The sequence below is a fragment of the Trichomonas vaginalis genome, chromosome II, assembly GCF_026262505.1.
Source record: "Trichomonas vaginalis G3 chromosome II, whole genome shotgun sequence".
NCBI lineage: Eukaryota > Parabasalia > Trichomonadida > Trichomonadidae > Trichomonas > Trichomonas vaginalis.
Window position 1 is genome coordinate 15,118,932 of NC_067204.1, and position 24,164 is coordinate 15,143,095.

Consider the following 24,164-nt stretch of genomic DNA (forward strand, 5'->3'; position numbering starts at 1 on the left):
TTGACCCAAAATATTCGGCTGATTTTTATGTAAATTATTAAGTTTATTTTGATTTAACTATTAACAAAAATATTAGATCTTTATGATATAGAAATTTGCATTAGAAAACCTTTTCACCATCACTAACTAAAGGACTAGCCTTTTTACAAAAACAGATATCAGTTAGCTATTCTGAAATTTTTAATTGAGGAAGAGAATTTAGAATTTCTAAGCATCGTAAAGATTTACATCTGGCGGCCATTTGAGCTGGAGTTTCACCTCTTTTATTTTTAGCTAATGGATCCGCCTTTAATTCCAAGATTTTACGAAGTGCTTCATCATTATCCCTCAATATGCAGTAATGTAATGGTCTAAGTGCATCGTCATCAGTTTCTTCAATATTTGCTCCATTTTGGTACAATAAATCAATTATTTCAACATATCCATTTGCACAAGCTCTATGAAGGGCCGTAGATTGATAGCAATTCTTGGCATGGACATTTGCAGATTTTTTAAGGAGATATTTTATCGTATTAATATTACCATTTTCAGATGCAAGAATTAGTGGGGTGTAATCATTTTCATCCTTTTTTTCTAAAAGATCTGGATATTTTTCTAGTAAAAAATCCGAAATTTGATAATCATTTTTCTTGAGAGAATTGAGAAATGCTTGGTCTGGAACTATTGTTTTGTCTATGATATAATTGAGTGTTTCAACAGAATTAGATAGTTGTGATATTTTCTGAATTGCATTTTCGATAATTGATGAAGAATTTTTTAAAAAATTCGAAGAAAACAACATAAATATCGAATTTAACGATTGTAAGGTTAAATTTGAGACATTTAGATATGAGAGGATAAGTAAAGCATTATTCTGATAATGCTCTAAAGCAGTTTTTATAATTTGGGTGCATTCCTCGGCCGTTACTGTTAATCCTTTGATTGATTGGCAGAATTCTGATATCGAAACATGAAAATCTAATGTATCCATGATTTTTCTACTCCTAAATTTTTTGACAAAAGCTGACTTTTCCCCATTTTTGATCATTTTTAGACCCCGATTAAAGGAGAGACTATCTTAAGACAGTATGGGGGGTTTTTAACGTGGATTTTGTTTTAACGTGAAACCGTTTTTTGACCGTAGAGGTCGAAGGTTCAAATCCAGATTTTCAATTTTTTCCAAGTTGCATCTCAATGAAAATCCACGCTAAAACACTCTAGCGTTATCTGCAAGTCCTACGAACAGGATCTCGGCGGATATAATATCAAATACATGTATGGATGCATATATATGAAATACTAATAAAATCGATGTTTATTAAAAAATATTATAATTTATTTCTTCTAAAGTTTTTATTTTATAGATTAATACATAATATCAATCTATATTGTATATCATTTTATCATTCAAAAGGAATAATAATATCAAATTAAAATTAGATCATTGTTTTTCTGAGCAAGAATGTCAAACATTGAAAATAATGTTTATTTATTTCAATTATAAAATAATTATACGATAAATATTCCCATTTATGCATTCTATTTTCTGCATTTAAGAAGATCACAACATATTTGACTAACATTAATAGTTTAGTGTAATAAATCTATACAAGTTCTGAGTATTTGTGATTCACACACTTTTTCATGTAAATTGCAGACTATTACAAAGAATCTTATTATAATGTATTAACTTTTGAGATATTGTGATGAAATATTTATATATTTCAATCATAATTAGGTATGACATGATATTTGTCATATAAATATCTATGAAAATTTACTTTAATATGTTTCTAGATGCATCTCAATGAAAATCCACGCTAAAACACTCTAGCGTTATCTGCAAGTCCTACGAACAGGATCTCGGCGGATATAATATCAAATACATGTATGGATGCATATATATGAAATACTAATAAAATTGATGTTTATTAAAAATTATGATTAAATTTTTCATCAAACTTCTTATTTTATTATAATATCAATTTTTACATAATAATGTATTTATTATTTCTTCAATCAAAAGTCTTAGCTGACAATGTATTTAAATTTATTTTTTTGATTAAAATGATATTATATCAAAATATTGATATATAATGTCAATGTTAATAAACGATATGATAAATTAGGTAATATAGTTTTTATGATTGATAATATATTTTTATAATTGATACATAGTGAGTTATGTTAAATTTGCTTAAATATATATCTACACATGCATGTGATATTATATCCGCCGAGATCCTGTTCGTAGGACTTGCAGATAACGCTAGAGTGTTTTAGCGTGGATTTTCATTGAGATGCATCTAGAAACATATTAAAGTAAATTTTCATAGATATTTATATGACAAATATCATGTCATACCTAATTATGATTGAAATATATAAATATTTCATCACAATATCTCAAAAGTTAATACATTATAATAAGATTCTTTGTAATAGTCTGCAATTTACATGAAAAAGTGTGTGAATCACAAATACTCAGAACTTGTATAGATTTATTACACTAAACTATTAATGTTAGTCAAATATGTTGTGATCTTCTTAAATGCAGAAAATAGAATGCATAAATGGGAATATTTATCGTATAATTATTTTATAATTGAAATAAATAAACATTATTTTCAATGTTTGACATTCTTGCTCAGAAAAACAATGATCTAATTTTAATTTGATATTATTATTCCTTTTGAATGATAAAATGATATACAATATAGATTGATATTATGTATTAATCTATAAAATAAAAACTTTAGAAGAAATAAATTATAATATTTTTTAATAAACATCGATTTTATTAGTATTTCATATATATGCATCCATACATGTATTTGATATTATATCCGCCGAGATCCTGTTCGTAGGACTTGCAGATAACGCTAGAGTGTTTTAGCGTGGATTTTCATTGAGATGCATCTAGAAACATATTAAAGTAAATTTTCATAGATATTTATATGATAAATATAGTTTAATTCTTAAGTTTAATTTTGTTTAATAATTGTTTCATTAAATATCCTATTGATGTTAAATTATTTTTCAGATTTTCTTCATTACCATTAATTGTCGATAAAACAGTTTAGATTTTCTTGATAATCATCATATAATGCATCATGCATCCATTAAAAGCAACAAAATCTATATATTTCAAAATGATTCATTTTTCAAATGCCAAAAATATAATTTTAAATCAAGATAGTATAATACTAATTGTGTTTATGAAAAAATATTTGTTTGACTATACATTGCTATTCGGGATTCATGGTTCTTGGATTGAATAATATATATAATTTTTAATTGTATCTTTATTATACAGGAGAGTGTTGCCGACAATTAAATTTTGTTTATAAATTAAAAGATAGTCCTATATTAGATTTAGCTGGATGCTTGTAAGTATTCGATTTCAAATAAAATATATATGCATCTAGGAATTAAATCACATCAGATATAATATTATGTACATGCATAGATATACAGGTTTGATATGCTAGTGCTTACAATGCTTATTGTAGTATGGTATAAATTTAATCTTTCAAAATTCTGATGTTTTAGATGAAAATAGATTCAAGTAATATAGTTCTTGTTAACCCTTTTATTAAAATACAAAAACATAATAATCAAAAAATTAATTTCAAATAAATCAAGTGTAATCTTTAATAGAAACTATGCATTTAATATTGCCATCTATATCTTGATTGAAGTGCCATAGAAATATCTCAATAAATTATAAGTATAAGCCTAATTCATAAGAATTATCTAAAAATTATTGTGTTAGAACAAGGTAATTGTTTAAAATATGTTTATGTATAACAGAGATATAATAAAATCAATTTGTAATAGATTGCAAGCATTTGGATAAATAATTTTTCTAGCTTCGATTTTGAAGAGATGATACTGGGATTATGATAGAATATTTATTTTAATGCGTTCTAACCCCAGAATTGTCTCAGAACTGCCAAATTTTAAAAATATTCATATTTATAACATAAGTTTTAACCTTCGATCTTGATTGGTTATAATGGCTAGTACTATAGGATTATGTATGAACTTGCTTTTTCTTCATAGAATCTTAGGAGCAGCTGATAAAGCTTTTTCCACGCTAAAACTTTTTTCCACGTTAAAAACCCCCATACTTTTAAGATATCCTATATATGAATGCTTTTTAGGGAAAACATGAAGAATTATCATAATTTAATTAAAAATATGAAAATGAGTGAAGAAGCACCGATATAATTAATTGATAAAATTTTTGACGTTTCATAAATTTTATGACAAAAGAAGAAGATACTGAAAACGATCGACTTAAATTGAAAGAAGGAGATATAATAGCAAATGAGTATCGTGTAGTATCAGAATATCATCCAGGTATATCCTCCAATGTGTATCGCTGTGTGAATATTAAGAACAACACTGAAGTTGCGATCAAGTGTTTTAGGAATAGCGAAATGTCATCTACACACTTCATGAAATCAATAGCTTTATATAAAAATCTGCAAAAAATGAAAGATTTTAATGAACATTTTTGCGATTTTTTTGCATGGTTCTATTTCGATGAACATCCTTGCATTGTAATAGAAAGATATGGTCCTTCGCTATATGATGTTATGAAATTCAATCATTTTAGAGGCTGGCGCTTAGAAACGATTAGACAAGTTTTAACTCAAACAATACAAGCGTTAATTCTATTGAGAAATGCTGGGAAATTACATGGAGATATCAAATTAGAGAATATTTTGATAGATCCAAATATTAGAGTATCAGAATCCGATATTTTTCTTAACACAGGCAAACCACAGCCAAAATACGTGCAAGTAAAGCTAATAGATATGGAAACGACTCATAATTATTATCAATGGGGGAGTGGAACAATAACAACGATTTATTACCGTGCACCCGAGACAATTCTTGGTATACCATGGGGAAGAGAGGTTGATATTTGGTCTCTTGGGTGTTTAGCTCTTGAAATGTGCGTTGGAAAGATTTATTTTGCTTATTCAGATCTTAGCTCATTTTTATTTGCGATTCAACATCTAATAGGTCCTTTTCCAGATAAAATGATTAATGACTGCACAATTCCAATGTTTAAGAGATTATTTGAAAATGGAATTTTGAATCCGAAATATATCGGTCAAAAAGATTATGATGAGATCAATACTAAAATTCCTTTATATAGAATTGATATGGATCATGATTTGAAGGATTTGATCATGAATATGTTATCAATCGATCCACTTGCAAGGCCAACGCTTGATGATCTTCTTTTACATCCATTTTTAAGGCCACCTGAATGATAGAACCCAATATATTTTACTATTTTGTTATTTATATTTTAAATTTAAACTAACTATGTATGTTTTATAATATGAATCATTTTACCTGTAGCTCAAATAAGAATTGGTTATTATAAATATGATGAATGCTCATATTGAATCATGAATAATTAATTTCTCAATGCTTCCTATTGAAAAGATAAAAAATTCTAGTTTGTGACCTGGTGTTAGCAGATGTTGAGAAAAAACGAACCGATGAAATTTTTTGAAATTTCCGCTCCAAAATTTTTTTTTATTTTTGGAAAATGGGAGAAAATCCTTTCATTGATAACTCTGACGATATCGAATTACCAGATTTTGAAAATAAGCCACAATCACAACCTATTCAGCCTATGAAGGCTAATGTTGTTGAAAATGTTACAGAAATTCCAAAATTTGATCCATCAACCCTTCCTTTAGACAAAAAGGCCAGATTGGAAGCATTAAAAGCACGTGAAGCAGAATTGCTTGCTAAACAAAAAGAAATTCAAGCTACAGTTCAAGATTTCGTAAATGCACCAAATTGGCCTTCGATATTCCCACTTGTTCACTATGATCCACAAGCAGATTTGCCACCGTCATCCAGAGATTGCATTCAAAAATGCCTTTATACCCTCATTTTATACACAATTTTCATTATTCATAATTTATTTGCTATTCTTTGTGTGAGAATCAAAGATTACCAGCATATACAAAACTTCATCTTCGCATGCATTCAAGGACTTGCCGGTTCCTACGTTTCAATCAACTTTATTTACAATGGACTTTATTCAGCTTGTCAGAAACGCGACATTCCATTCAGATGGACAGTCTATCATTTCTTATTCATCGCATGGTGTGTTTACCTTGTTGTTGGCTTCCCTTCAAGTGGAAGTGTTGGATTGGCAACTTTCTTAGATATTATCTCAAAGAGTGACAGTACATTCTCCAAATTCGTTGCATTCTTCAATTCTGCACTTGCTGGAGCTACAGCATTCTACGCTTTCCTTACTCTTTCTGCATCTCAGAAATATCAAAAGGTTAGCGGCCAAGATGAACCTCTCGCTAACGACCAAGAGAAGAAAATCTGAAACTATATATAGATCTTTTATTTTTTTGTAAATTATTACTAATTCATCACAAAATTTTCAAATTTGTTTAAAAATAATCCATAATCCTCAAGTATTTAATGGTGCTTAGTTTGCATCTTCAAATTCATACACTTCTTCCTTCGAGCAGTATTGATATATGAAAATTTTATTATTTCAATGTGATTTGCAATCTTATGCTCTAATATTTTGATGTGAACAGAGAGTAATGAATAGTTTAATATCACATAAAAAATTTATGATCATATCAATATCAACAAATAAAGATATATAGTATTTTGATTCACATATTGTGAATTTTTAATGTTTGACTTGCAATATTGTAATTTGCAATATGATATTCTAACGATGATCTTGTTTTTGTCAGAAATATTTGTAACATTATAGCCTGGATATGAGACATCGCTTTGGCAATTATTGCATATAAGTTTGCCTCCGCCTAACACCATTTTGGAAAGTGTATTCAAGAAAATACAGTCTTCCAATGTTAAAATTACAGATGAATATGCTATCCAAAACATGTAATTCTTAGTTTTGTTGACAAAATTACATTTGGAGAAAATGGCATTGGTGTTCCTGATGCAGAAATGTTAATAAATTCTGAGTCTGATATCGAAATTATATGTTCACCTGCTTCCAATCATTCCAAAAACTCTAAAAAATAATGATATCTGTAAAGCCATTGAGTTATCATTTTCGTCATTAAATGAGATAATATAATAATTATTTAATGATTTTGTGATAAATTTCCTTGATTTTATCAAAAGTTGGATTATGAATATTTTTATCAGTAAATATCTTCATATGAAAAAATACAGACAGTATGCATATTAAAAAAGAATCCAATCTAAAATAATTAAAATAAAATTCTGGATTAATCTTATTTTATGTTAAATCTATTGTTCATTTATATTGTCTGATAGATTCTTAAAAATTTAGCGATAATAATGCTAAAAACATTTTTATATTTTCCAAATTGTTATACCTATACCAGGTAACGGATTTATAGGAGTTTTAGTGATTTATATAAAACACCTCGATCAAATTCCAAAGATGTATGATAATATAACGCTTTGCAATTTTGGATTCCAAGTAAAACAATCTAAGATAAGTAGAGTAATAGAATTAGGTTTACATATAAACACCGAAGATTTCAGTGGCTTCGAAAAGCATATACACCAACATCTGTGACTGGGATTTGATTTACCTACAATATGGCGTTTCAATTTTAAAATTTTGCACAGCTGATGAAGATTAGCATTAGAATTCTTGTCAGGTTCATTGGTATCTCAAATATAATTAATTAATTTTGTTTGAATATAAACATCTAGATGAAAATCTTATTCCTTTCGACTATCCTATTGTTATTGTGTCATTTAATCCCTATGAACTTTATTAATGCTCATAAATTATTTCCGAAATCTTTGTGAACATTGATTTCCGCATGTCTAACATAATATTTGTTTCTTCTAATGAATTTAAAAGATATTTATATTTTAAAATGAAATAATGTCCCTTTAAAAAATTATTAATGTCCAACCAAGACATTCATCCAAATAAATACAGTGAACTGCGAAGTATCCACAAACACTACATTGATTCATATATTGCTTTGTATCAGCTGAAAACGGAAAAAGAAGAAGAATTAAAAGATATTTACAAAATGATCAAAATAGAACTAATTGACTCAAAGATATACCCACCAAAAAAGATTATGGAAGACATTTTAAATATCATTCCGTATAAAAATCGCTATACAAAGTCATATTTATCTCTTGCTAAACTCATTTCTGATGATTATAATGTGGAAGAGGTCAAAAATATTCCAACAAGTTCTATGCTCTTGTTTTACAAAGAATATGGAATTAAATTAGACAAATACAAAGATTTCAAAAAAATTGACTCAGAAAATCTGGATATTCATACAGAAAATACAATTTACAGAGCAATTATGTATAATAACATAGAAACATTTATCTCATTCACGGAAAGAGAAGGATTTGATAAAGATCAAAAACTTGAAAGCATTTTCTATTGTATTAATAGAGTAGGTTTACTTGAATTATGCTGTTATCATAGTGCGGTTGATTGTTTCAAATTCCTAAGGACGAAATTTAGTTCAGAAATAACTCAAACATGTCTACAATTTTCATTTTTAGGGGGAAATCAAGAAATCATGAGTGAATGTTTGAAATATCACAAACCAACTAAAGATTGCATGAAATACGCAATTATTTCACACAACATTGATTTTGTTACATTCTTGATGAATGAATTCAATATCAAGATCGATTTGGATTATTGTGCACAGCATAATAATCTTGAATCATTTTTAGTATATTTCGATCAAACTAATGATATTAATGGATGCTTTATTTATTCGACGAGGTTCAATATTCTATCCCTTTGCGAATATTTCCTATCAAATGGTGCAAACATCAATGAAAAAGATGAATATGAAAGAATAGCTCTTCATCATGCAGCAGAAAATAATAGTAAAGAAACAGCCGAACTTCTTATTTCACATGGTATAAATATCAATGGAAAAGATAAGTATGGAAAAACCTCTCTTCATATTGCATCACGTTACAATTATAAAGAAACAGCCGAACTTCTTATTTCACATGGTATAAATATCAATGAAAAAGATAAGTATGGAGACACCGCTCTTCATATTGCATCACTTTACAATTATAAAGAAACAGCCGAACTTCTTATTTCACATGGTATAAATATCAATGAAAAAGATAAATATGAAAGAACAGCTCTTCATTATGCAGCAGAAAATAATAGTAAAGAAATAGCCGAACTTCTTATTTCACATGGTATAAATATCAATGAAAAAGATAAATATGAAAGAACAGCTCTTCATTATGCAGCAGAAAATAATAGTAAAGAAATAGCCGAACTTCTTATTTCACATGGTATAAATATCAATGAAAAAGATAATAATGGAAAAACTGCTCTTCATTATGCAGCAATACATAATAGTAAAGAAACAGCCGAACTTCTTATTTCACATGGTATAAATATCAATGAAAAAGATAATAATGGAGACACCGCTCTTCATATTGCAGCATATTATAATAATGAAGAAATAGCCGAACTTCTTATTTCACATGGTATAAATATCAATGAAAAAGATAATGATGGACAAACCTCTCTTCATATTGCATCAGGTTACAATTATAAAGAAACAGCCGAACTTCTTATTTCACATGGTATAAATATCAATGAAAAAGATAAGTATGAAAGAACAGCTCTTCATTATGCAGCAGAAAATAATGGAAAAGAAACAGCTGAGCTTCTTATTTCACATGGTATAAATATCAATGAAAAAGATAATGATGGAAAAACCTCTCTTCATATTGCATCACGTTACAATTATAAAGAAACAGCCGAACTTCTTATTTCACATGGTATAAATATCAATGAAAAAGATAAGTATGGAAAAACCTCTCTTCATATTGCATCACGTTACAATTATAAAGAAACAGCCGAACTTCTTATTTCACATGGTGCAATAATATAATGTTCTTACATAAGATACTATTCTTTCTTTTTTCAAAATAAAATAGTGGCATTGCTACGAGAGCACCTAAAGACATTATATAAACTAATTACATGAATAGAAAATCTTGTTTCAACATGAAAATAATTCCACAAAACTTGCTTTAGTTGATATTTAAATATTTCTTAAGGCTGCACTTACGCCCATATGACTTTAATTCAAATTTTTGACAACCGGCGTGAAGCATCATTAAAATTTAACCTTAAACATCTGAATTGAAGGCCCTGTCATAGGGGCGTAAGTGCACCCTTAAGGGTGCACACGAGAGGATCATGTAAACTTCAGAATTTAGAACCTTATTTTTAGGCATTATCTTGGCTACCTATTTAGGCTCGAAAAGCAAAAAATATCAAAAAATACAACTTGAGTCCATTATGACCCTTTCATGGAGGTAGTTTTTATCCGCTAGTATTTTCCCTTTGAATCTCTTTACAATTCGAAATCAAATTCAAAACTCAGTAGAAGAAAGGAAGAATCGACTTACTACGGTTGTAATACGAATAAATACATATATTTAATTATTTTTATTTACATAATAATTGTTTGAAGCTCATATTCCAACAAATTTTTAAATAAAAACATTAAAATGTTGAAAATGTTCATATATTTTAATAGGGTTTTGGCACTTTATTGAGGAATTACTACATACATAGTCGAACTGAACTTGATATTTTGAAATTTAAATTATTTATCAAAATTAAAATTTAACTTGAAATTTATAATTATTTAGTCATATTTTGCATAATTCTAAGTAGATTTTGTAAAAAATCAAGAAAGAAAAATTTTAACGTGCTTTATTTTTTCTTTTTTATAATAAAAAAAAAAAAAAAAAAAAAAAAAAAAGGCAGTGGGGCTTCCAGGCACTTCGTGCCCTCTAGCCCTGAAGATGTTTAGTATAAATGAAGTTTTTATTCGGAAAATTGTTAGTCTTCTTGGTCGAAAACATTATATAATGTTTCACTTTTCACAAATTATATATGTTTTCATGTTTTGTCAAGACTTCTTCTTCGTAAATGTTTTGTCAAGACTTCTTCGTAAATGTTTTGTCAAGACTTCTTCGTAAATGTTTTGTCAAGACTTCTTCGTAAATGTTTTGTCAAGACTTCTTCGTAAATGTTTTGTCAAGACTTCTTCGTAAATGTTTTGTCAAGACTTCTTCGTAAATGTTTTGTCAAGACTTCTTCGTAAATGTTTTGTCAAGACTTCTTCGTAAATGTTTTGTCAAGACTTCTTCGTAATGAGTGTAAATGACCAAAAATAATGTTTAGGTGAAGAGGTGAGATGTCACCTGTTTTCTCACCTCATTTCTCACCCGTTGAATTTTCATGAAATTTACACAGAATTCAATAAAAATAATGTTTAGGTGAAGAGGTGAGATGTCACCTGTTTTCTCACCTCATTTCTCACCCGTTGAATTTTCATGAAATTTACACCAAAAATAATGTTTAGGTGAAGAGGTGAGATGTCACCTGTTTTCTCACCTCATTTCTCACCCGTTGAATTTTCATGAAATTTACACCAAAAATATACTACTAGGGTCATTTACGAAGAAATCTCAACAAAGTCTTTACGAAGAAGTCTTGACAAAACATTTACGAAGAAGTCTTGACAAAACATTTACGAAGAAGTCTTGACAAAACATTTACGAAGAAGTCTTGACAAAACATTTACGAAGAAGTCTTGACAAAGTCTTTACGAAGAAGTCTTAACAAAGTCTTTACGAAGAAGTCTTAACAAAGTCTTTACGAAGAAGTCTTAACAAAGTCTTTACGAAGAAGTCTTAACAAAGTCTTTACGAAGAAATTCATGAAAATTCAAGAGGTGAGAAATGAGGTGAGAAAACAGGTGACATCTCACCTCTTCACCTAAACATTATTTTTGGTCATTTACGAAGAAGTCTTAACAAAGTCTTTACGAAGAAGTCTTGACAAAACATTTACGAAGAAGTCTTAACAAAGTCTTTACGAAGAAGTCTTAACAAAGTCTTTACGAAGAAATTCATGAAAATTCAAGAGGTGAGAAATGAGGTGAGAAAACAGGTGACATCTCACCTCATATGTCCTTACTGAAAAAGTATGTGTTCCATCTGTCAAAAACCGCTTTTTAACTTCACTTAAAATGCCACGTAAGCTACGTAAGAATATACATAAGAGGAAGAGAGCATTGAAACATCCAATAGTAAAACTGACACCACAACAACAGTTGCAACAACAAATTATGAATGACCCCACTATGTTGCAACAAATGTCAAGCAACCCTATGCTTTTAAACCGAGTTATTGGTGCACAAAGTGGAGGTTTAAGAGCGGCACTTTTAGCGAAAATGGCAGGCTATGGTGGAGCTGCAGACGGAACAGCCTATAACCCTCAAAGTCAAATGAATTTGAGTTCACTCAAAAATCAAATAACAGATGTCAAAAAGTCAAACATAGACATACAGAAGCAAATAAGTGAAAACGAAAAGAAACTAGAATATGACAGACACACAAAGAAACTCAATGAGTTAAACGTAGAGAAAAAGAAGAAAGAAGAACAACTGAAAGAACTAAGTACAGAGGAATATGCGAAAAAAGTGTCAGAAAAAGCAACAGAAGTAGCAAAAATGGAACAAGATGTCATAAATTTGAAAAACCATACTACTCAATATAAAATACTGAAAGATGAAGAGATAAAACAAAAAGCCCTGAAGACATATATGGATAGCGATGAGTATAAAAAAGAAGTTGAAGCAAATGTAAAGGCAGAAAAACTTTTACAGTTGCAAAACCAAACCGTACAGTATGAAAACTTAGCACAAGAAAGTAAAAATAACGACGCAGCCATGCAAAAGGCAATGAAAAGCGCAGAATATATAAAAGCTAACAATGACTGGTTAGATGCCCAAGCCAACGCTAAAGCAGCCCAACTCATAGGGTCAATAAGGACAAAAATACAAGCGGATGAAGACAGTTCAAATGAAGCTTTAACAAATGCTGACTTTAAGAACGCCTTCGAAGCTCTTCATAGTAAGGTGAAACAAGTGAACGACTTCTCATCTGGAAAGAAACTGAAGTCTGAAGGTTTCGACAAAGAGTTAAAAGAAGTAGCACAAAATATGACGAAAATAACAGATGCAGCAACGAGACAGGCAGTTCAAAGTGCCTATGACGCCGTTAGAGCAACTGTTGTGAAAAGTCAAGAAAAAGAGTTACAACAGACCAAAACAGACCTAGTAAATGCTTTCTTAAGAACGAAAAGTCAGGTAGGACATTACGCTGCAGATGGAACATATGTGCCAGCTGGTGGAATTTATATACCACCAAACCCTCCAAGAGAAGCACCTGCACCAGGACTACCTAGAACATTTACATCGTCACATGGACACAGACACAGGCATGCACCAAAACCAACACAACAACCAACAGTTCAAAATCCAGCACAACAACAACAACCAAAACCAACAGTTCAAAAACCAGCACAGCAACCAACAGTTCAAAATCCAGCACAACAACAACCACAAACAGAGCAAGGACATAAAAGAAGTAGAGAACAAGGAAACCAAGAATTCTTAAAAATGCTTAAAGAAGAGTGTGGTTTCCCAGATAGTATTGACTTTAGTGACAGATATAAAGAAGCTATTGGAAAGTTCAAGGATGGAAATACTGACCCGAACCTATTTAGCTTTATGGCTCAGCACCAAAACGGATATAATCTCAAACCTGGAAAATACAAGCTCGCTAAGGGATATGATTTAATAGCATATCATCCAAATGACATGGATGAATTTACTCCGAGATATTTGATGTCAGAGCTAAATGACAATTCAACTTTCGTCATGAAACGCGTAAAAAATAGAGACGGAACGAAAGAACAAAAGCTTATGAATGCGGATGACGTAGATAGGGAAATTGTTGAAAACGGTCTCGGAATATATGAAATGCCAGCAGATGAGGTACAAGAAACTCCACAGGAAGAAGTTCAGATACAACCAGACATGGAAGAAATAGTTCAGCAACAACAGCTAGAAGAGCCTGAAGGAAACGAACAAGTCCTTCCTTTGGAAACTAACTTCACAGAACTAGATGAAGATTTGGAACAGCCGAAAATCTTGACCCTCAACAAGAGTATGCGGAGAATATGGAATATTTCCAAGAGTCTAAAAAAAATTCGGCTGACATAGTAGAAGAATATCGAAAAATGTTTGCCGACATACAAAAGACTCCAACACCAGATGAAAATATTCAGCATAGAATGGAAGTACTGAAAGAAAATGTACACAAATACAACAACCCTTTTACTTACGAGCATTTAACGTTCAATCTTCGGATGAACTCGGTGAAAATAAAAGGTTAAATTTCAAGAAAACATATAGAAATGAAACATTGTTTAAAGTTCATTCAGAACCTAACCAATATGGAAACAAACCTACTTTTGTTTCTGCAACGATGGAACTACAATGAGATGGGGTCATAAAGCTAACCCAGATAGGTGGTTCATAAACTTACAACCACAATTCCAAGAAGTTGTAGACGCAATGGAAGTCAATGGTGAACGAGACATAGCTGGTATTTTAAGCGCGGCTTTAATGCCATTGAAAGATATGAAGATGCAGATATTTTGGACCAGTATGAAATGAACATGGCTGATGGAAATATAACACCTGACGTTCTAGAACATTTATCTCAAGAACTACACAGAACCATAAAGATGGTATATTTGGTGAAGAGTTTAGAAAGAAAGTTAGGGAGAGAGAAGGAAGAGAACCTATTGTACATGACCTTGCAAACGAAAGTTTACAAAATGTCATAAAAACTTACTTTGCAGACAATGAACCGAGAAGGGATGAATATTTAAGAAAACTCAAATGGACAGTACCAAATGAAATGTTAGTATTGAAAAACATGTTCCTTGACAAAATAAAACCAACTACAGAAATAAACGACGCAAGACTGAAAGATTGGGTAAAAGCTTTCCCATTCACAAAAGATATAATTGGTAACATGGAAAGAAAACCAGAATGGCTACAAAAATATATTTGGAAACGAGCATATTCCATATGGACAGGCACTGTTTGAAGCGCTTGAACCGGAAACTCAGGAAAGAGTCATGCAAACAATACGCGAAGACTCAAATACAGACTATGACAAACTCTTTCTAGGATATAGGTTACCTGAGATGGGCGACCAGAGCCAAAAGGCAAAAAGGACATGGGAAATTTGCAACATACTAGATGAACATAATGCAAAGATGCAACAACTTCAAGCAGAGGGCAATGAAGGAAAAAGAAGAGTTAAAACTCAGTCAGGAAGAAAGTAAAGCTTGGTCGGAGTGGTTCTATTATGACATATAAATCCAACTATTCTATATTTTTCATATGAAATGTACGCCGCTCAGAATATAACGCCAACAGTTTTGGATGCCATGAATGGAAATGTTTCCGAATGGTATAACGAATGCGACAATGCCATTAGAAGGTCAGAAATAGTTCCTGGAACTTACGAATATACAACTGCTGTTTCTTATGGAAACGTAGGTGAGTTTGGAGAAGGTTCTTCAACAACAGTAGATATTGCTTGCGACAGGTTTCATATATTTCTATTGACAACTCTTTCTTATACGTGGAACAAGACATTGAAATAAAACCTTCTGCCAAGTTGTCTGACAAGAAAGGTTGCAATGGAATTTTCTATGTCGGATACCAATATGCTCCAGAAGTTTTTATGGATATAAGATATATTCTAACTCTGACTTAGTTCAAACAGTAACATGGGCAAACTATGAATGGTTCGCTTTGAGAAAACTCAGTACAACCACAAGCTAGAGAACAAACAGACCAGTATGCAACTATTGAGAAAATAAGAAGACTTGACCCTAACGTTCCAGGAGTTTATGTTAACTTTCTGGTTCAGATGGAAATGCTGTCACTAAAGTAAAACTGAAACTTAGAGTTCCTTTGTCATCTTTCCTCATCTTCAGGTTTTTTAAGATACTTGCCAAACTGGGCAGGAAAAATTTCTATCGAACTTACTCCAAGCAAAAATAACTTAGTCATTGCACCAACACAAGACCCATTCACTCTTACAGACGTAAAGGAACAAATAAAACGTCATTCGCCGAATTTTGCAAAGACAAAGTTGACTTAGACTTTGGTTTCTCAAACCTCAACACTGAAGTAAACTATTATTTCAATGCTGCTGGAGATGCTTGGGACCCAGTTAAGTTTACATGCGAAAAGTTTGAATGCAAGAGAATAGAAAGCAGACTTGCAGTCTATATGTTGGACCCAGATATTTCAAATGCTTTAGCTGCCAATATATTGCAGTTCCACTTATGTTCCCTATACACCAAATATCTGTCAAAGACTTTGCAGGTGAAGTTGGAAACCAAAGTGCTGACCCAGGTGCAAGAACAGATATTGCTTTAACAACTGCAATGAAACATGCAGATACTATGTTTGTACTGTTCAGACGAACTATAAATGACTATTCTTGTTTTACAACCCTGGTATTAATATCATATAAACATAGATGGCAAATACTATCCAAGAGAAGAATATTCTACAGTTGAGGATATGAGGTCATACAACTTGACATTAGATGCTATGAACTTTAACAACAACTTCACAACAACCATTAACCCTGAAATGCAAAGTTCTATTATGCCATATGTGAAAGTATGGACTCATACAGGAGGTCAAAAAACTCAATATACAAATGGAGACCGTTCAAACTTTTGGCTTGGCATTCCATTTGCTGACTCAGAAGACTTTATGGGTGGTATTTCAACTGTTGTACAGTTCAAATACAATATACTGGTGACAGAGACGGTCCAGATGAACTGAGAGCAAAGAAGTTTACAAAACCAATAGCACTTTTCACGGAAGATGCTCTTTTGAAGATTCGTTCGATGAAACCTGCTGGGGCTCCTCAGATTGGCATAACGACAGCTTCCATCGAGCAGATTTTGGCAGCAGGTCAGTAAGTTGTTCTTGAACTGACTTCTCTCCGTCAAATATTGACAGTACGCCAGTTTTGACATAAATTGTATATACTTTCCTTTAGAAATATCGGTCAGTTTTTGTTATATTTTTGTCTGCTTCAAGAAACTTTCACCATTTCAGTTATACCAACTTTCTTTGCTTTATGAAAATATTTTGGTTCAGCAAAGACTGCTATTCTATAACATTTTCCATTGTTTGTATAAAGAACTATTCTGTCAATGTATTTGTATTGTTTGTGTGTGTAAACTTTGTTCTGCTTCAATTCGAAGAGATACTCGAATACGTCCATCTTTTTATTCTAAGTAAAATGTCATTTCCGAAAAATAGAAGCGTGAGTGTTTCAAAAGGTTTAATGGCGGTGGCAGATGTGAAGTTAAATTCACCAACTCAAACAAACAGTCAAAGTGTTTGTTGTCAATGTCAAAGAAAGAGATGTTGAAGTGGGGAAACCATACGAAGACCAAGATGGTATAACAATAGTTCCTGTAAAAGAAAACCAACATACCCTGAAGTTAGCAGAGACTTAAGTTCTGTTGCAGATATTCGAAATGACTACCAACAACTTAAAGACAAACTTAAAACTCAGGAGAAGATTTGTCAAGCTTTGGGTATAATGTTAAACTTGGTTGAGCACAACCTGTAAAAGTGAACTCATATGTCATCGCACCTCATGAAATTTTGAAAGAACTATTGAAACTTTTGACAGAGGCAGACGATATAAACATCAAAGAAATAGAACCCGACATTGCTTGCTGTGGTGTTTCATACAATGTCATTGACAAGATATACGTTATGAAGGAGGTGAAACGTTGAACTTAAAATATAGTTTCCCAGACGTCATAAAAATATTTGACGACCACAACATTTCATTAAAGTTTGTTTGCTAAGTAAATGGCAGAAGACATAGTGGTTTATACTATTACGACTAAAAACCCTGAGTCATATAATTCTATAACAACAAACTTACAAAGTCCTCAAGGACGATATTGTAAACTGACCTTAAACACGATGACGACTAAAGCCTGTTTTGCTCTTTTGACACCAGAAGACTTTGTTGTTGTGAATGGTAAAAATACTTCTTGAAGATACTTACTCAGATATACCACAACAGGTTTTGTTGACTTATTTAATACTTTAAGGACGGAGTAACATGTGCTGCAACTAGAGCAGGTTTCATTATGTTTGGATGTCCGACTGAGTTTACTATAAACAATATGAGCTATAATACAAAACTTATTTCTGGTTTTACTACCAACAGTTTCCTATAACAGGAAAAGGTGTCATACAAGGAATGTCTGTTCCATTGACTTTAAGTACACCTATTTTATATTGTTTCAAACTTAGGTTCAAAGTGCTATTCGAATGTTGACAGAAACTACTATGACCAAAAGATACTCATGCGTATAAACAACACTTTCTCTGCTGGTTTGCCTATTGTTCATTCGAATGCAGAGTTTTCAGCTTTAGTAAACTCAAACACTTTAGCAAAATAAACTTAACCTTAGTTGACGCAAACTTTGTTCCTGTAAAACTTTTATGTCCTATGTATTTGTCAATGACGGCAGAAAGTTTCGAATTGGAAGATGCAACTGGTGAAAGTATTGTACTACAAGAACAACTTCAACAACAAATAGCTCAAGAACAACAAATGCAACAAATGGAACAACAAAGTCAAGAATAAAAAAATAATATTTTTTTTTATTTTATAAAAATGTACAGAATAGATGTTTCAGATTTTTATGACTTCCAAGCATTCAGAAATATGTGTCCATTTCGAGACTATAACAAAGCAGTCGAGAATTTGAAACGTTTAGTCATTTATGTTGACTCTGCCCCAGAATGTTATGTCATGAAAGAATGGGATGTTGTCTTTAACAAACCAAGAGCAACAATAGTTTCAGAACAAGAATGTAGACAGAAACTTAAGAAAATAAAAGTCGTACAAGTTGGCATGAAGATGTTAGATGCTTGGGATATCTTATTGTCAAAGTTAGAAGATTTTTCAGTTCGAGGTATAAAGTTCTATACACCTTCTCCAAACTTCTATTCTATCTTCACTGGATATAAATACGAACAAGTAGAATGGAAAGAAAATGTTATAGAAGCTTGGTTAGACCATGTCAAAGAAATTATATGCAATGGAAACGAAAAGGTTTATGAGTATATCTTATGTTGGTTTGCAAACATCTTACAACATCCAAGTGCTAAAAATGAAACTGCTCTCATTATAATTGGAAAACAAGGAACAGGTAAGAACACATTCTTTACAGATATTTTGTGCAAACTGTTAGAGGGCTATTCGAATCCGAATATGACAAACTTAGAAAACATCTGTGGCAAGTTTAACTCCTCAATAGAGAATATGAAACTTATAGTATGTAACGAACTTCAAAGTATAGATACAACAAAAGTTTTGAACTCAGATGCTTTGAAGAGTCTTATAACAGACAAAGTTGGAGTTGTTGAAAGAAAATATAAAGACCAAAGAGTTTGTGAAAATGTTGCAAACTTCATTATGGTTTCAAACAATGCTGTTCCGATGAAGTTAGAAAGTTCTGACAGAAGATATGTAGTTGTCAGAACGTCAGATTCTCATATGCAAGATACAGAATATTTTGACGACTTAGCAGAAACTTTGACATCTGACTTTTACAACCACTTGTTCTCATATTTTATGACATTAGATATTTCTAAGTTCAATCCAAGACAAATTCCACATACCGAAGAGAGACAAACATTGTTAGAAGCAAACAAGAGTGTTTATGAACTGTTTATAGATGAGACTAACTTTGAGTGTTTAGATGAAAGGTCATTGTACGATGAATATAAACAATATTGCCAAGAGTATGGTTATATGACAGCGTCTAAACGAACATTCTTGGCAAATGTCAAAAATCTTTTAGATGTTCAGAACGGCGTATATACAAAGAAAAATTTTTCTGAGTAAATTTTAAAAAAATATTTTTTTATCCGATAGAAAAGATGGCAAAATTCATCTCAGTAAACAAGTACATGACAGAAGTCAAAGAAGAACTAGACCCATTCGCATATTTGAATGTTTACTTCTACCATTTTGAAAAGTCTACATTTGACAAAGTTTGGAACATCGAACCAGTTAAGTTGCTATTGTGACTAAAAATGGTGCGAAATTTGAAGACTTAGACATTGACGGTATGTTGACAGTCAAAGAAAATTTTGACAGAAAGTTCTCAAACCTTAAAGAAGGCAAAGCATACAAACTTGTTATACCTTATGAACCAAAGAAGACAGACGACTATGAATATTATGAGTCTAAGATAGTTGAAGTTCAAGGTAAATTGGGTAAAAAGATTTTAGAGTCTAAGCCAGTGTTTGCTCCTAAAGAGGAAGAGAACATTGACATTGACCCAGAAATGTTCTAAAAATAAAATTTTATTTTTACATGTCAAATTTCTTTTTCTCTGGAACTGGTTCAGGTTCTTTCTTCTCTTCTTCTACTTTCTTTTCTTCTTCTACTTTCTTTTCTTCTTCTACTTTCTTTTCTTTCTTTTCTCTCTTCTTCTTCTTCTCTGGTGGAGTTATGTCAAATTTGGCGCAACCATATTTATGTAAAAGTTCTTTGTCCTTTAATAGCTCTTCTATTCTGTTTTCTATTTCATCTTCAAGAACAGCGCATGTGTCTTCTTTGCATTCTAAGAACTTTTGTTGGACTTCAGCTTTCCAATCGGCGTCATCTCTGTCAACAAGTCTGTCATTGACAAATTTTAAGACTTCTCTGCTTAATGTTTTATGGTTCTTGTCATATTCCCAGAAACAGAACTTTAGAACAAATTCACCTTTCTTGTTTACACTATGTAAGATTTTATGGTCTACAGATGTTTTGCTGTCGAAAAGCTTGTCTCGAATATAGATAGCGAAATCGCTAGACATTTCCTAAAAGATAAAATTTTTAATTTTTCTAAAAATATGTTAGAAAAAAAGTTTGCTGACATTGACAAGAAATTTGAGAATGTTTTAAACAAGAACAAGAGGAAGTTAGAAAATGCTCAGATAAAGCCTATACATGACAAGTTCTTATTTGCTCAGAATGGTATAACAGGTCTAATTGCACCGCCTGGGTCGGGTAAGACTTTCACTTATCTTAAAATGGCTGCACAACAACAAGAACTAGATGAGAAGAACCCATTCTATGAGTTAGTTGTTATTTGTAGTACTTCTGGTCAATTTGACCAAACCGTCAATTCGTTCAAAGATATTATAAAGAAGTCTAAGTTAGTATGTATAAAAGACTCTGAGTTGTTGGATTGGATAAAGAAGTACCAAAGAAGAGTTTTGAAGTACAATGCTATAAATGAGTATGTCAATTCGAAGTTTAAAGACCCAAATGAGGAAATGCAGAGAATATTAGAGAAGAAACACTTCAGAAACAAACAGAAAGAGATAGAATACATTTCGAAGAAATTGCAATCTTACGATTGGAAGACTTACCCTCATAGATGTCTTCTTATCTTAGATGATTTCGCCTCTCATCCTTTGTTAAAGAACAGAGAACAAGACATGTGTCGAATTCTTAAGAAGCTCAGACACTTTAACATCTCAGTTGTCATTTGTGTACAGACAGCAAAGAGTTTAAGTAAGGATGTTAAAAGAATACTTACTGATATCATACTTTTCCCCGGATTGTCCGAAGACGATTTCATGGAACTTATGAAAGAGTCCATGGCAGGTAAGTTTGACAGACATGAACTATGGGAGAAGTACAAAGTCATACAAGACCCTCATACTTCTTTCAGAATTCATATCTACGCAAACAAAGTTCAAATTGTAAAAAGTCAAGCTTGAAAAATATAAGTGTTTAGTCTTAGTCTGTTGTGGTGCTGGGTCTGTCGGTTCTTCTGGCTTTGGGGCTGTCGGTTGGTGGTACGTCGGACATTCGTTTGTGTCCTGTCGGAAGGAAGAACTTTTCCAGTTGTCGGGAAAATTTTTTCCAGTTGTCGGGAAAAATTTTTTCTGTTGGAAGGAAAAACTTTTCCTGAAGTTCGACCAAAAAGTTCTCAATTTTCGAAAATTTGAATGGTTTACGGACGGACAACTGGAAAATTTTTTCTGTCGGAAGGAAAATTTTTTTCTGTCGGAAGGAAGAACTTTTCTTGTCGGAAGGAAGGACTCGGAATGCCAGAAGGATTTGACAAGGCAATATACTTTATAGAGCTACCTGAGCCATCTGAAGTCAAGCTTGAAAAATAAATGGCTCATTTACTCTACTTGTTTGAAGTTGTCAAAATACTCTGTTATTTTTTCCTTTAACAATGGCAAATCTTCTTTGAATGTAAGTATTGTACAACCTTTCATATCATAGTGTGTTTGAGGTAAAGTATCTTGAACTATTTGTTTCACATCTTCATTCGGTGTCATTGAAATCGGTAAGTTTTCGCGATAGAACCAATTTCTGTCAGATTTGTAAATCTTAGCAAGGTCGTAAAAGCTTTTGTTGTTTCTTCTGACTAAATGCAACATAACCATATCTTTATCTTCTTCATTTTCCATCTCTTCAGTATAAATCATATACTTATAGTTCTTTTCCTTTCCTTTTGGTACCGAACGTGGTATTCTTTTCTGAATGCTTTTGTCTTTTGCTTCAAGCTTGTTTTCCATCTCTTCACGTTCTTGTCTGTGAAGTTCGTCAAGAAGTTTACAAACATACCATGAATAGCGAGCTGAAGCCCATTGTGCCACATTATTTACGAGAAGTCTATGAACATAATATCCTCTCAAACCATTTGGCAATTTTTCACGATTTTCATAGAGTTTTGGCGACTGGGGTTTTTTCCCCACTCGCTGTTCTTCACGATTTTCATAGAGTTTTGGCGACTGGGGTTTCCCTCCCACTCGCTGTTCTTCACTGTTTTCAGAAAAAAGTATGTCTCGCTGTGCTTCGCTCAAAAGTTCTTGTGTGCTTTGGTTCCTAAACCAGTCTTTAGGAAGCTTAGTATCTGGAGCAAAACATGCTGTCAAAATACTTTGCATTTGGTACATATCGTCTTTGACCGAACGAATGAGACGGAGTTGTTTGTTAAACTGTATGTACTCATATTCTTCATTTATAGCTTCATGGACTATAACTGTTGTTGTGTTCTCTGTTGTTGACATATCTGTCTTTACATACAAAATAAAAAAATAAATAAAAATAAAACTAACTTTATTTTTTTAAAGTTTGGTCATCCTTCACGGTATGACAAATATACTATATTTTACTTAAAAATATGCAAGCGGCTCATAGCTCAGTGGTATGGGCTACCTCGTTAAAGGCGTCGAAGACCTCGGTTCAAATCCCGATTCGCCCAGGTTTTTTTCCTTTTATGCAGTGAAATTTCATGTACATAGGTTACTTTGGTGTTAGACCCTAGTGAAGAAAATAGAACGATATAAGTTTACATTTGTAAAGTTGGACGATAAAAATCTCTGCTCCTAGCAGTACTGCTACTGTCAGTAAAAGTACTGCTACTGTCAGTAAAAGTACTGCTACTGTCAGAAAAAGTACTGCTACTGTCAGTAAAAGTACTGCTACTGTCAGTAAAAGTACTGCTAATGTCAGTAAAAAGGAAAATTTGAGAGGGTTTTCGACGATAAAGTACTGCTACTGTCAGTAAAAGTACTGCTACTGTCAGTAAAAGTACTGCTACTGTCAGTAAAAGTACTGCTACTGTCAGAAAAAGTACTGCTACTGTCAGAAAAAGTACTGCTACTGTCAGTAAAAGTACTGCTACTGTCAGTAGCAGTACTGCTAGGAGCAGAGATTTTTATCGTTGTGGTCCGACGGTTAAGCCACAGACGAATGTCCGACGTCCCACCAACCGAGTCCAATCTCAAACCAGAGGAACCTAAAGCACCAGCCCCTGCACCTCAGTTCCAGCAATTCCAATCTCAATCCAAATTACTACCAATTTCCACCTCAAGGTTACTACCAATTTCCACTACAAGGCTTCCCGAACTACCCTCCTCAGCCTATGCCTTACTTCCCCAACCCTTGGATGTTCCAGCAAGCTCCACCCCAGCAATTCCAATCTCAATCTCAATCGAAGAGAGACCAAGACTTCGAAGAAGGTCTGAACCGTTTACGCAAAGATTATGCCACAGCTCCAATTGAGAGAAAGTTGTTCCCGGACCAAAAATATAATTTAGGTGAAGAGGTGACATCTCACCCGTTTTCTCACCTGTTTTCTCACCTCTTGAATTTGTCAAGACTTCTTCGTAAACGTT

At 32.2% G+C, this 24,164-nt stretch overlaps 12 protein-coding genes and 1 pseudogene across 13 annotated transcripts, besides 3 other annotated features; 10 read left to right on the plus strand and 3 right to left on the minus strand.

Annotated features, from left to right (window-relative positions):
• Nucleotides 1-46: 46 nt before the first annotated feature.
• TVAGG3_0548280 (protein ubiquitination) lies at nucleotides 47-1,022 on the minus strand (the record flags this gene model as incomplete). The annotated part of the gene is made up of 1 exon (XM_001315376.1): nucleotides 167-970. The coding sequence occupies one exon, from the start codon at nucleotides 968-970 to the stop codon at nucleotides 167-169; it is 804 nt and encodes a 267-aa protein (XP_001315411.1).
• Nucleotides 1,023-3,824: 2,802 nt separating this feature from the next.
• Nucleotides 3,825-5,377, plus strand: TVAGG3_0548290 (protein serine/threonine/tyrosine kinase protein; the record flags this gene model as incomplete). Its single annotated transcript, XM_001315377.1, has 1 exon — nucleotides 4,248-5,270. The coding sequence occupies one exon, from the start codon at nucleotides 4,248-4,250 to the stop codon at nucleotides 5,268-5,270; it is 1,023 nt and encodes a 340-aa protein (XP_001315412.1).
• A 168-nt stretch (nucleotides 5,378-5,545) lies between these two features.
• Nucleotides 5,546-6,401, plus strand: TVAGG3_0548300 (protein transport; the record flags this gene model as incomplete). The annotated part of the gene is made up of 1 exon (XM_001315378.1): nucleotides 5,555-6,358. The coding sequence occupies one exon, from the start codon at nucleotides 5,555-5,557 to the stop codon at nucleotides 6,356-6,358; it is 804 nt and encodes a 267-aa protein (XP_001315413.1).
• Nucleotides 6,402-7,907: 1,506 nt separating this feature from the next.
• On the plus strand, nucleotides 7,908-9,908 carry TVAGG3_0548310 (Ankyrin repeat family; the record flags this gene model as incomplete). Its single annotated transcript, XM_001315379.1, has 1 exon — nucleotides 7,908-9,908. The coding sequence occupies one exon, from the start codon at nucleotides 7,908-7,910 to the stop codon at nucleotides 9,906-9,908; it is 2,001 nt and encodes a 666-aa protein (XP_001315414.1).
• A 164-nt stretch (nucleotides 9,909-10,072) lies between these two features.
• Nucleotides 10,073-10,199: a mobile genetic element.
• A 2-nt stretch (nucleotides 10,200-10,201) lies between these two features.
• Nucleotides 10,202-10,764: a mobile genetic element.
• Nucleotides 10,763-24,164: part of a mobile genetic element that runs on past the window's edge.
• Nucleotides 12,066-12,684, plus strand: TVAGG3_0548350 (protein of unknown function, DUF4106 family; the record flags this gene model as incomplete). The annotated part of the gene is made up of 1 exon (XM_051238087.1): nucleotides 12,066-12,684. A coding segment is annotated over one exon (619 nt), but the record flags the coding sequence as incomplete, so codon positions are not given.
• Nucleotides 13,041-15,275, plus strand: TVAGG3_0548360 (annotated as a pseudogene). Its single transcript has one exon. A coding segment is annotated over exon 1 (2,235 nt).
• Nucleotides 18,637-19,265, plus strand: TVAGG3_0548370 (uncharacterized protein; the record flags this gene model as incomplete). Its single annotated transcript, XM_051238088.1, has 1 exon — nucleotides 18,637-19,265. A coding segment is annotated over one exon (629 nt), but the record flags the coding sequence as incomplete, so codon positions are not given.
• TVAGG3_0548380 (uncharacterized protein) lies at nucleotides 19,288-19,872 on the plus strand (the record flags this gene model as incomplete). Its single annotated transcript, XM_051238089.1, has 1 exon — nucleotides 19,288-19,872. One exon carries the CDS (start codon nucleotides 19,288-19,290, stop codon nucleotides 19,870-19,872), a length of 585 nt encoding a protein of 194 aa, XP_051095913.1.
• Nucleotides 20,099-20,326, plus strand: TVAGG3_0548390 (protein of unknown function, DUF4108 family; the record flags this gene model as incomplete). Its single annotated transcript, XM_001315380.2, has 1 exon — nucleotides 20,099-20,326. The coding sequence occupies one exon, from the start codon at nucleotides 20,099-20,101 to the stop codon at nucleotides 20,324-20,326; it is 228 nt and encodes a 75-aa protein (XP_001315415.2).
• Nucleotides 20,343-20,834, minus strand: TVAGG3_0548400 (uncharacterized protein; the record flags this gene model as incomplete). The annotated part of the gene is made up of 1 exon (XM_001315381.1): nucleotides 20,343-20,834. The coding sequence occupies one exon, from the start codon at nucleotides 20,832-20,834 to the stop codon at nucleotides 20,343-20,345; it is 492 nt and encodes a 163-aa protein (XP_001315416.1).
• On the plus strand, nucleotides 20,871-21,746 carry TVAGG3_0548410 (protein of unknown function, DUF4106 family; the record flags this gene model as incomplete). Its single annotated transcript, XM_001315382.1, has 1 exon — nucleotides 20,871-21,746. The coding sequence occupies one exon, from the start codon at nucleotides 20,871-20,873 to the stop codon at nucleotides 21,744-21,746; it is 876 nt and encodes a 291-aa protein (XP_001315417.1).
• On the minus strand, nucleotides 22,161-23,054 carry TVAGG3_0548420 (KilA, N-terminal/APSES-type HTH, DNA-binding family; the record flags this gene model as incomplete). The annotated part of the gene is made up of 1 exon (XM_001290906.1): nucleotides 22,161-23,054. One exon carries the CDS (start codon nucleotides 23,052-23,054, stop codon nucleotides 22,161-22,163), a length of 894 nt encoding a protein of 297 aa, XP_001290907.1.
• On the plus strand, nucleotides 23,740-24,051 carry TVAGG3_0548430 (uncharacterized protein; the record flags this gene model as incomplete). Its single annotated transcript, XM_001279302.1, has 1 exon — nucleotides 23,740-24,051. One exon carries the CDS (start codon nucleotides 23,740-23,742, stop codon nucleotides 24,049-24,051), a length of 312 nt encoding a protein of 103 aa, XP_001279303.1.